The sequence below is a fragment of the Maniola jurtina genome, chromosome 25 (assembly GCF_905333055.1).
Source record: "Maniola jurtina chromosome 25, ilManJurt1.1, whole genome shotgun sequence".
Taxonomy (NCBI): domain Eukaryota; kingdom Metazoa; phylum Arthropoda; class Insecta; order Lepidoptera; family Nymphalidae; genus Maniola; species Maniola jurtina.
This window is the reverse complement of record NC_060053.1, coordinates 561286-574207: the sequence shown is the minus strand read 5'-3', so window position 1 is coordinate 574207 and position 12922 is coordinate 561286. Positions and strand designations below refer to the sequence as shown.

Here is a 12922-nt window from a genome sequence, read left to right as displayed (position 1 = left end):
AATATTATTCATGTATTATTCTTAATAAATAAAAAATTAAGGCATGAATATTTTTATAATTATTAATTATAATAAAAAATAAAAAGCAACACTTGCCGATAAACGTCATTTCACGTTAGGGATACGATATTGTTAAAATATCGATATTGATATCGATAGCTGATATCGATTTTCCAATATTAGCGATCACAAAATCTAAATGGTTTTTAACATTTTAATTTTAATTCATAATTAATACTTATAGCTCAATATCATGATCAACTGTTTTGTGTGACAGTTACTTATAACTCTAAAAAACCAGCCAAGTGCGAGCCAGACTCGCGCACCGAGGATTCGTTACTAGAATCATGTTTTTTCGACATTTTGCACGATTAATCAAAAACTGTGATGCATAAAAATAAATAAAAATCAGTTTTAGAATGTACAGGTAAAGCCCTTTCGTATAATATCACAGTTGGTATCTTGGATCTTACTTTGAAAATTGAAACACATTTTTTTTACACACATTCACGGTTTTAGGATTTTTCCCCATATGTATTATGTATGCTATAAGACCTATCTAGCTGCCAAACATGATTCTAGGTCAACGGTAAGTACCCTACCTATATGTTAAGAGGGATCCTATAAGGACCCCTTTTTTCTTTTTGAGGCATGGAACTCTTAAACAATAATAGAGATTTATATTTTTCGTGATAATTAGGTATATGAAAAAGTACAAAAAAATAAACTAAGAAAAATATTTAAACGTTAGAACTCGGAAGTATTGACAGATAACGATTCGGACTTCTCTTGCCAACACTTGAGCTATAATTATTTTGACTATAACTTGGCTAAAAGTCTCGTAGTTTTCCATAAGATAAGCAAGTTCTTTCATGATCCTGTTTCATTTCTGGTATAATATTTGATATTTGACAGTCCTTCAGAAAAGCCTCTCCGACGATGTTGAAGTTGCTGCGCAAAGATTCTTATTGGCAATTTTTTAAGGCCCCATCCTTATCCATATCCTAATTGCAACCAAGAACGTGCTTCTATCCTATAATGATATTACGATATATTGTTAAAAATATCGATATTAATTCAAACTTGTCATTATCGATGTTTCACCATATCGATATATATCGCGCAATCCCTAATTCACATTCTCTTGAAAAACGTCAACAACATCCATATTGCTCATTTTTCATTATGATTTTTTTTAAATATAATTATTGATTTTCGCCACAAAGGCGTTGAGGACGAATAGATTAATATTTAATTGAATGTGCAATAGGTTTTAATTGTTATAAATAAACGGCCATAGTATCTTATGTTGTGAATTTGGTGATAGAATTTTTATTAAAGAATAAGGTGAGTTTTACGATCAAATGACGTGTATATTTTCAATATCGCTATAATAAAGAACCTTCGAATCTTAAGCCATCTTATATGATTCCGTGGAACATAATATAATATTATGTTAATTACTATCAGCTTGTAGCTGTTTAACCTTCATCATTTTATATGAAGTAGTATATTTTATAACCATAGTAAGCCCATGTGTATAAATACATACTATTTATAGCGTTATTTTTTATAATCTTATCCTGTTGCATTGCCCCTTTTCTTGTATCTTTAATATCTATCTCTGACCTATCTAAGTATTTACAGTGATGTATCTTATAAGATATCCTAAGAATATTTATTATAACATAGGGTTCTTGAAGCACTAAATTTTAATTACTTTATTGAGATAGGAAAGTAGTTTTATGATGTACCTAATATGAATATTTACTTATTTTATAAAAGTGCTCATACTAAAATACTAAAAAGTAGAGAATGTAGGCCTAGTAAAAGCTAAAAATAATACAAATACTTGGTTTTTTACAATATTTTGATTTTCAGCTCTGGATTCTTGCTCTTTTTAATACAGTTAAAAGTTTGTGCTTTGTTCTAGATACTGTATTCTGTATTATCCATTGATATTAATACACTAGATAAGTTATTGCAAATTACAGGGTGTTTAAAATCCATTCTCAGTGATGAGTAAGATAGAAAATACAAAATGCATGAGAGTAGAAGAGGTAGAGCTATACAATTTATTAATGTGAATAAAGTGTCCTATTTTAAGTCTTCACTTTAGATATTTATGTAACATATCTACTTCTGTACAGGATTTCATATCCAAAGGTTCCAACAGAATTACCTTAACTAAGCCTCCACTGTCTATCCCTCAGCAGGCTGTACCATATATCTCAAAAACCATAATAGGTAAAGGAATCCTCAGTGCGTTGATGATGAAATAATTAAACGGCAGGAGTTCCTTCGTAAAAATTAGTTTTTATTTTTCTCACAACATAAGATAAACAACATTCACAATTCAGTCTTGATGTGAAGGTTTTTTTTTCTTTTTTCAAACATTTATTTTTAAATAAGTATGTGTGTAACCTACAATAGGTAGAGACTAGAGAGTTACACTGCAACTCTCTAGTCTCTACCTATTATGATTTTTCATTCCTATTTCCTATGGGAATGGGATGGGAATTATGGTTTTTGATTCCTATTTCCTATGGGAATGGGATGGGAATTATGGTTTTTGATTCCTATTTCCTATGGGAATGGGATGGGAATTATGGTTTTTGATTCCTATTTCCTATGGGAAATAGAAATACACACTGCAACTTAACAAGTAATAAAAAAAATTGCTGTCATGCAAATACAAAAAAATTATGCACATGGTGTTTCATATTGTGACGTATGGAACCCATCATGTGAGAGTCCAACTCACACTTGGCCCATTTTTTAAATATACCTACTCATATATTATATCATTGACTAAGTACAATAATTTTTTTTTCAGGTTAGTGTAGATATAATGTGTATGTATAAATTTTGAATATATGACTTAAATATTAAAACAAAGATGGAAGTTAAAGAAGAGAAACCCGATATAAAAAAAGAAAAAGTAGACGATGACGGGAGAAAAGATCCGACATCGTTCCTACCAGATGAACCGATGTCATACGAAATCAAAGTAAAGAAAAAGAAGAAGAAAAAGAAAAAGAAAGATATGATGGAGGACCCGTTCAAAGACATTGAGCAAAAAGTTTCCTTACCAACTACGACGGTCTACGATCCAGCGATGGATATGGATGAACCATCAGTTCTGGATCCAGCTGAAGTTAATATCAAGGTTGAGAATATTGAGGTTGAATTGGATTTCAATGATGTGAGTATTTGAACTGAAATCTTCTCTTTCTAAGAGACCTGTGTTCAGTAGTGAGCCGGCGATGGGTTGATCATGATGATGAGTATTTGAAATGACATACTTAACACTAATATTATAAAGGCGAAAGTTTGTGTGTATGTGTGTATGTTTGTTACTCCTCCACGCAAAAACTACCGGACAGATTTGGCTGTGGAATGGAGATAGATAATATACTGGATTAGCACATAGGCTACTTTTTATCCCGGAAAATCAAAGAGTTCCCACAGGATTTCGAAAAACCTACATCCACGCGGGCGAAGTCGCGGGCATCGGCTAGTATAATATTATAACATGTGACCAGTTCCAATGATACAAATTGCACACTTAATAGCTCCTTCCAACAATGCGCGGGACTTCAATTACTTTTAGACATGGTATAATATTGTATATCAAATCTTTGGAAAGAGCAACCGCCGAGTTTCTTGCTGGTTTTTCTCGGTAGGAAAGGCATTCCGAACCAGTGCACTGGTAGATGCATTTGACAATTCAAAAGTACTTGTAAAAGTCTTATTGAATAAAAAATATTTTTATTTATTTAATACTAGCTGATGCCCGTGACGTTGTTCCCTTGGATATAGGTTTTTAAAATCCCGTCGGAACTCATTGATTTCCTGGAATAAAAAGTAGCCTAATTGTTAATCCAGGGTATAATCTATCTCCATCCATACATACAATCAAAGAAATAACGTTTATTTCTTGAAAGCCACACATTACCTGTTATACCTACAGGTTACAATCCATACTTCCATATAAATATTATAAATGCGAAAGTGTGTCTACTAGTATCTATCTGCTAGCTTTTACGGTCCATCCGTTTACCCAAAAAACCCACCCAAAAAGAGGGTTGTTATAAGTTTGACGTGTGTATCTGTGTATCTGTCTGTGGCATCGTAGCTCCTAAACTATAAACCAATTTTAATTTAGTTTTTTTGTTGTTTGAAAGGTGGCTTCATCGAGAGTGTTCTTAGCTATAATCCAATAAAATCGGTTCATCCGTTTGAAAGTTATCAGCGCTTTTCTAGTTACTGTAACCTTCACTTGTCGGGGGTGTTATAAATTTTTAATTTACACTTGTAGCGTGCAAAATCATGATTATGGTCATATCTCATAAATCAAAATTATAGTATTTTGTATGCATGGTACAGCATCAAACTGATTTACATGTTATAAGTATAAATCCACCCTTATCTGCATACATTTCGCACTAAAATTAAGCTGGTCACACAATAAATGTAAGTTTATCAAAAATTCGAATGAAATCGCAAGTATCCTTAGTACAAGTTTTCGAAAACGAAATTCGATGTTGAATTTGTCCATATATATTAACAGCCAGCACCCCCCTAACAATTGAAATAAAAAGCATTGCATAACTTTGAAAACAAGATCCATTAAAAATTCAATATTCTAAATGAAACAAAAGTTGCAAAATAAGCTTTTTGGTGAATAATATTGCAATCGTTTTTAGCATAAGAATGTTTATTTTTTGTTACAGTTCGCAAATCACAATGGCTTAATGGTAGAAGGTCCTCAAAGTGAGGAGAGTCAAGAACCGGCTGTGAAAATCGAAGACCAAAACCATGAAGCAGTTCTTTTAACTTTCGAAAGTATACTTAAAGAGAAAACCCTCCTAGGTTACAACCCGGACGAAAATGTCTTAGGATATACAGCACCTGCACCAAACTTTGTGTGCAAAGTCTGCCATCTAGTCTTTCAAAGCCCGAAAACTTTGAGAATGCATCAAAAAAGAAAGCATAAAGTGTACAGAAAGTCTTTTAAACATATGTGTGATTATTGTGGTATGGCATATGAACAGAAAAACAGTTTAGTTGCTCATATAAAGAGAAAACATGGACCTAATGCAGTACCTGACGATGCTGAGGAAAGAACTTGCGATGTATGTGCTCTAGTCTTCAAAGGATTTGCAAGATTGCGTATGCACATGAGGCGGAAACACGGGTCCTTTGAAGAATCCTTCAAACATGTTTGCGAGGAATGTGGACTAACGTACGATAAACACAGGAGTTTAATAGTCCATATGCAGAGAAAACATTCAAACGTACCCAAACCGGTTTTAGATACTTGGTACAACTGTCCATTCTGCCCCAAAGTATTTACTAAAAGAGAAACTTACGCGAGGCATGTGCAAAGAAAGCATCGGATAAGCGATGAAGAAAATGATAAACAAAACAGTGAAACAGCTGAAATGAAGGATTTATTGGAATGTAAGAACGAGGAAACTGGAGAAGTTATGTGCAAAGAATGTCCTCTTGTTTTTTCGTCAATAAACTTCTTAAAACTACACATGAGAAGGAAACATAATGCGTTAAAAGATGATTTTAGATTGAAATGTGTGATATGTAACCTCTCGTATGATAAAGTCGAGAGTTTGAAACGACACGTTAGACGGAAACATGATAAAGAAACATATTGTGACATTTGCGAAAAGCATTTCGAAACTAGAGAGATGTATCTTGGGCATACTCATAAGAAAATGATTCAAGAATGTCATGTTTGTGGTTTAGTTTTCGCATCCCGAGGGGGATTGTGTAAACACTTGCGGTGTACCCACAAAATTGATGCACCGAAAACTGTTTTTTGTGATATGTGTCCTGAAAGTTTTCACGACAAACGTCAGTTGAAACCTCACTACATGAAAGTCCATTTAAAAGTGTCGTACACCTGTCGATTTTGTAAAAAAATATTTAGGGCGAAGGAGAGTTATAGACGCCATGTTTTGTTAAAACATCCAAATTACAATGAAGGTCAGAGCAAACAGAAATGTGATCAGTGTACGGAAACGTTCACAGACGAATTCGAATTGTGTAAACATATCAACGTAGCGCACAAAGTACCTAACGATAAGATAGGTGCTATGACTTTAATAGAAGTTAAAAAGGAAGAAATGGATATACCAGCTACCTTCCAATGCAATAAATGTCCAGACAATTATGACAATTGGGAACAACTAAAGCTGCATTATGAGCAAAACCATCGAAAGAAATCCGACACACAGTGTCAAGTATGTGGAGAAATGGTACCAGAACAAGACATCCAGAAACATATAAAATTAAAGCACACAGATACAACAATACAGTGTAGATTTTGTGAATTCGAAACGTCAAATCGTACAAGTATGACCCAACATATGCTAAGACATAAAAATGCAACCACTTTACACTGTGACTTTGCTGGTTGTAGATATAAAACTTATTACGAACGTGCCATGGAGAAGCACAAGAGAAAACATGCAGACATAGGGGTCAAGCTGCAATGTTCACAATGCCCATTCCAGAGTATGAATAAATATATTCTAAGATATCACGAAGAAGCCCATGTGACTGGCAAAAAGAGATACATGTGCGATCAATGTGACTACGCCACGATTCTACCAGCCAATTTAGTCCAGCATAAATACAAGCATTCTACAGAAAAGAGGTTTAAATGTGAAGTCTGTCCATTCGCTACGAAGTACAACACATCATTACGTTTTCACGTTAAGAAGAAACATTGTGATCTCCCCACATTCAAATTAATATCTAAATAATTTTATTGTTATTGTTAACATATAAGTTCTTGGTGTTATGTCTTTATTTTGATTTATTAAAAACAATGGAATATTTAATGTAATATTTTATTTGAAATAATTGTTTACTCTACCCCTAGACAACGTTGATAGATTTCCAATAACGAAATACTAAATAATATAACATAGTAAAATGGATGCAATGAACAGTTTTAGGGTCTTATAAAATTATACTAACAGTACCTACTACTGATTTTTTTCAGTTTTCGCTAAGGGGCGCTAGTTGTAAACCAATGAACGAACTTGAACTTAAAACGAGAAAATTCTGAATGTTTTTTCAACATTCGAAATCTATTAACGTTGTCGAGAAGTGCAAACTCGTACTAAGGCTGCAGTATCAGCATACCTCTAGCCTAGTACGAGATTTTATAGTTTCGAAAACAAAATTCGATGTCGAGTTCTTACATAAGGTCTAACTACCTACCTGTTGTCAGTTGTAGTCACACTATTTCATTTTTAACCGACTTCAAATAAAGGAGGTTCTCAATTTGTCAGAATCTTTTTTTTTATGTTTCCGACGTTTCCGATTAGGTACTCAAAGACGCTTGGACTCATGCCTGGACCGATTTGGATTTTTTTTGTTTGAAAGGGTATACTGTGCAGGTGGTCCCATATAAATTTGGTGCTGATCTGATGAATATCTTCGGAGATGGAGAACAGAACTCCTCAATGGATAAGAGCAAATTGCTCGCCACGGTGCTTTCGCTTCGAACAAAACTATGGAAGTATGAACTGATATAGTTCGTACATCAACCGATAGGGAGCGCCAACAATATTTGTAGTGGCAATACCAAAGATTTTTTTATGCTGGCATCCCTTTTCTCTAGAGTCGTTACATGTTTCATTTCACGCAGCTTTGTCGTTAATAAAAGACAGAAAATGATATCTATTAAATAGACAAATTTGACTGTAAAAATTATTACATTTAAAAATTATTAAATTTTTTAATAAATAAAGTTAGTTATAACTATTTTTAATAATTACCTTATAATTTGAATTTAATGCATGTTAACTTGTTACGTTTCGTTTCACTAGTGGTCATTGTTAAATGACACGTCTTGTCACTCGATTTAAAAAAAAAACATTCGTTATCCATCTGTTAGAGAAGTTAGTGTGTTTTTAATTCGTTTATATTTAATTTTATGCGACTAAGCTTTACCTGGACACCGACGGACCTGTTTTCTATTGTTGACCCACGCTATCTTTTTTGGACTCTGATTCTCATTTCGATTTGGTTACTTTCGACGATGCCGCTTGATAGAAAATGCTGTGTACCGAACTGCAGCAAGACACGTAAGTAAAATATTTTTCACAACTATTACAATTTCATGTTATTTTACTAAGTATAATACGATTACATATGAAGTAAATGTTAGTGGTAGTTTATGGCAGAGACTTTAGGGACCGAAGTCGAAACAAGTATTCTAGAAATATTATAAGAAATGCATACAATTTGTACCCATAAAATGTGAAGCATGACACCTGTGCCCTGTTTATCAAACATTATAAACCTTGCATTACAAAAGTTCAGTCTCGTTTTGTACGAAAAAGCCATAAATGCCTTTGTAGCTTGTAACTTGTTACGAAAAAATTTAAGAGCTTCTGTTGACTAAATCTATCTATACTAATATTATAAAGAGGAAACCTTTGTATTTTTGTATGTTTGTATTGAATAGGCTCAAAAACTACTGGACCGATTTCAAAATTTCTTTTACCATTACTTAGAGGGATTCTTCCGAATCCGTATAGGCTATATTTTATCCCGGAAAATAGAAAAATAAATGTCCACCCGTGCGAAGCCGGGGCGGGTCGCTAGTGTAACATTAAAAGATTTATAACATTAGAGTTGTGTTTATTTTCTTATTTCTCGACAAAAACTTCGTGCAAGTAACAAAATCAATGAATGGCATGAATGATTCACTGCTATGTTCTTTTCTCTAAAAGATCTCATATAAACAGTACCATAGGTTAGGTATTAACATGGGTCTTCAATAAACCATCTATGTTTGCCAAATTATAGATCTGCAGAAAAGATGGTTAAATTTCTAATCATAATTCATAAAACTAATAAAATAGGTTTTACAAGAGGTTTGTAATCAAACTATGTCTTTGAAAAAAGTTTTATTTTTAAACATTGACTTAAATAACAAGTAATTCTACCATACCTTCTATTTTACCGACAGATAATGCGGTAGATGTAATTTGTGAGCTTGTAGACTTGTAACGTTTGATAAACAGGGCACTGGTGTAAGTTATGTTTTTTTATATATTGGTATAAAATACTCAAAAGTGGAATATTCATTGTTTGTTATAGGATTGGATGGAACAATATTACATCGTTTTCCTAATCCTGAAAAAGACCCAGACCGATTTCGTACTTGGCTCTATGCAATTGGTGGAGATATATTAGCACTGGACAACAAGACCATTCATAAATATGGAAGAATATGTCATCATCATTTTCAAGCTCGATTTCATACTGCTAGTAATAGACTATGTGCCAATGCAACACCAACCCTGAATCTACCAGGTTAGTATATTTTTGTAATTATTTAGTGTAGTTTAAAAACCACATTTGTGATTTCTATTGTGTAATATAATATGTTTAAAAAAATTAAATAGCATTATGATTTTTGGTAGTAACGGACTATTATCATACTTTGTTACAGGATTCTTAATTAAACGTAGGGAACCCCAACAAGAAGTTGGCAACATCAATGTTGAAATCATAAGTCAGTCGGACAAAGCTGAAGACATACATCAGAGCAAACCATCATCTTCTAACAGTAAGCATCATATTAATGTAACATACAATTTTACATGGTGCAAGAGATGCATATCAATGCATACTATTCATTAGCAGTTCACACTAATATTATAAATGTGAAAGTGTCTGTCTGTCTGCTAGCTTTTCACATCCTAACAGTTTAACAGATTTGAAGAAATGAATCAGAGTTAGCTAACATACCAGGACTGACATTACTTTTTATCCTGGAAAATCAGAGTTCCCACAGGATCTCTAATGGACCATCTGTTTAATCAGTTTATATAAAACTTTGCACAGAGATAGCTTGCGTCCCGGAAATTGTTAAAGGCAACTTTTTATCCCGGAAAATCAAAGAGTTCTAACGGGTTTTTTAAAAACCTAAATCCATGCAGACAAAGTTTGTTTACGACAAATTATTTGTAGCTATCAATTTGAAATAAATGTATTTATGACTATTTTTTATTATTCCAGTCGGTAGAAAGCCCCTGCAAGAAATTGGCAACATAAATATTGAAATAGTTGGTCAATCGGATAAAGCTGAAGACATAAATCTGAGCAATCCATCATCTTCTGATAGTGAGTACATGTACATTGTGTTTTCTTTCTAGTACTCTTGCAATACTAGAGACTTAAGAGATATAGTTCTCAAACAGAACTCATTTATTAAAGTAAATTGGTATTCATTTTGCATAAGCTCACTCATATTGAAATGTAAAAAAATACAGTTATTGACAAGTGCTATGATGTAAATCTTTAACTTTTCAAAGTTAGGTATGTGGGTTTTAAGTAGGGATGTTATGGATATATAATTTCGGATCCGGATATGGATATGGATATTGGTAAAAAATAATATCGGTTTCGGTTACGGTTATAGATATTAAATTATTTCGGATTATCCGATAGTTTCGGTTACGGATATTAATTTTTTTAAGGAACTGTAAAATGTGAACTGATGAAGGTGTCGCATTCCAGCGGAGTGCACAGTTAATTCGTACGAGTGTAGTATTTAGTTAGACTCCGCCCTATCCGAAACTATCCAAAACTTTTATTACGGATTCAGTTACGGTTACGGATATTTTTTTATTTCGGATATCCGATAGTTTCGGTTACGGATATGGATATCCATAACAACACTAGTTTTAAGTAATGAAATATTACTTGCTTTAACGGTGGAGGAAAACATTATGAGGAAACCTGCATGTCTGAGTTTTCTGTCATGTTTTCATGAGTGTGTGAAGTTTGACAATCTGCCCTTGGCCAGCGTGGTGGACTATTGCCTGAACCCTTCTCATTTTGAGAGGAGAACTGCGCTCAGTAGTGGACTGGCGATGGGTTGATCATGACTAATATTACTAATTCGGAAATGTCTGCTTGTCTGTCTGTTACCTTTACATGGCTTAACTGCTGAACCAATCTTAACGAAAATTGACAAATAGATTGCTTTGAACTTGGAAATGGACACAGGCAGACTTACACATACTTTTATCTCTGAACATCATAGAGTTCCCACAAGATGTTGAAAAATCCAAACTTTGCAGTTGTAGGCATCAGCTAGTATAAATAATATTCTCACTTATACTCTTTTAAAAGTGACTTTTTTCTGTTTCTTACAGATTTATTTACAAAGAAGAAATATGGTAAAGAAAAAATCCACCAGCCTGTCTTCAAAGGTACATTAATAGTTAAATTACAATATCACACTTCACACTATAATATTATAAAGGTGAAAGTTTGTATGTGTGTGTGTGTGTGTGTATGTTTGTTACTCCTTCACGCAAAAACTACTGGACGGATTTGACTGAAATTCAGAATGAAGATAGATAATATCTTGGATTAGCACATGGGCTACTTTTTATCCCGGAAAATCAAAGAGTTCCCACGGGATTTTGAAAAACCTAAATCCACGCGGACGAAGTCGCGGGCGTCAGCTAGTTAATAATATATTTTCTCTTACTAATACATCATCATCATCATCATCACCATGATCAACCCATAGCCAGCTAACTACAGAGCACGGGTCTGCTCTCAATTTGAGAAGATTATGGCCATAATCCACCACGCTGGCCAAGTGCAGATTGGCAGACTTCATATACATTTGAGAACATTATGGAGAAATCTTAGGCATGCAGGTTTCCTCACGATGTTTTCCTACACTGTTAAAACGAGTGATATTTAATTTGTTACAATGCACATATCTCTGAAAGTTATAGGTGCATGCCCAGAATCGAATCCCCAACCTCTGATTAAGAGTCATCATAACCACTAGGCTGTGACAGCTTGGATCCATATTGTGCATTAATTAATATTTATTCAATTTACAGGTTCTGTAAAACGTGGACTACCACAATGTAAAGAACTATCTTTCCTTAAGGAAAAAATTAAGAAGATGCAAAAAACCAAAGATAACTATGCAACAAAATTGAAGAAAGCACTTAAATTAACAGAAAATTCTACATTTTTAAAAGTTACGAGTAATTTTACAACTGCTGCCATGGTGTTTTTCATGATGCAGATTAATCTTGCTAATAAAGGAAAATTTGGAAGGAGATACACCAAAGAAGAAAAAATATTGTCATTAGCATTTTATAAAATGGGACCAAGAGCATACAGATGGTTTAGAAGCTTTTTAGTTTTACCTGCTCCTGTAACTTTAAGTCGCATGATTTCTAGTGCAAACTTGAAACCAGGCATAAATGAAAGCATATTTTCCCATTTAAAAAAACGAGCTTCAAAAATGTCAGAAACAGAAAAATTATGTGTGTTACTTTTTGATGAGATGGCACTCACACCTCATTTCGATTATAATAGAAAAAAAGATTTAATTAGAGGTTATGTAGATAATGGAATAAAAGCAGCAAACAAAATCGCGGACCATGCATTAGTTTTCATGATAAGAGGTATCCAAAAAAATTATAAGCAGCCACTGGCTTACACGTTTTGCAGCGGAAGCACATCTAAACTAGAACTAAAAAATCAAATCAAAGCTATTATAAGCAAAGTGCAATCTACTGGATTAAAAGTTATAGCAACCATTTGTGATCAGGGATCCTCAAATGTTAGTGCCATCAAAGAACTTGTGAATGAAACAAAAAGTTTATATTTAAAAAATAACAGAGAACTAAAACAAAACATTTTTATAATCAATGATCAAGAAATTGTCCCTCTTTTTGATGTTCCACACATGCTCAAAGGTATCAGGAATAATATGCTGACTAAAAATGTTTTATATAAAATAAATAATACTCTATGTACTGGGAAATGGGATCACATTATAAGATTATATGAAGAAAATCCGGAATACAAAGGGTTGAAATTTTTGCCAAAACTT

At 33.3% G+C, this 12922-nt stretch overlaps 2 protein-coding genes across 2 annotated transcripts; both read left to right on the top strand.

Annotated features, from left to right (window-relative positions):
• Window positions 1-1134: 1134 nt before the first annotated feature.
• On the top strand, window positions 1135-6867 carry LOC123877953 (zinc finger protein 26-like). Its single transcript, XM_045924901.1, has 3 exons — window positions 1135-1347; window positions 2837-3205; window positions 4737-6867. Exons 2-3 carry the CDS (start codon window positions 2900-2902, stop codon window positions 6786-6788), a joined length of 2358 nt encoding a protein of 785 aa, XP_045780857.1. The 5' UTR covers window positions 1135-1347; window positions 2837-2899; the 3' UTR covers window positions 6789-6867.
• Window positions 6868-7939: 1072 nt separating this feature from the next.
• On the top strand, window positions 7940-12806 carry LOC123877928. The gene is made up of 7 exons (XM_045924863.1): window positions 7940-8120; window positions 9142-9357; window positions 9497-9613; window positions 10066-10170; window positions 11208-11264; window positions 11916-12670; window positions 12786-12806. The coding sequence occupies exons 1-7, from the start codon at window positions 7970-7972 to the stop codon at window positions 12804-12806; spliced, it is 1422 nt and encodes a 473-aa protein (XP_045780819.1). The 5' UTR covers window positions 7940-7969.
• The last annotated feature ends 116 nt before the right edge of the window (window positions 12807-12922 follow it).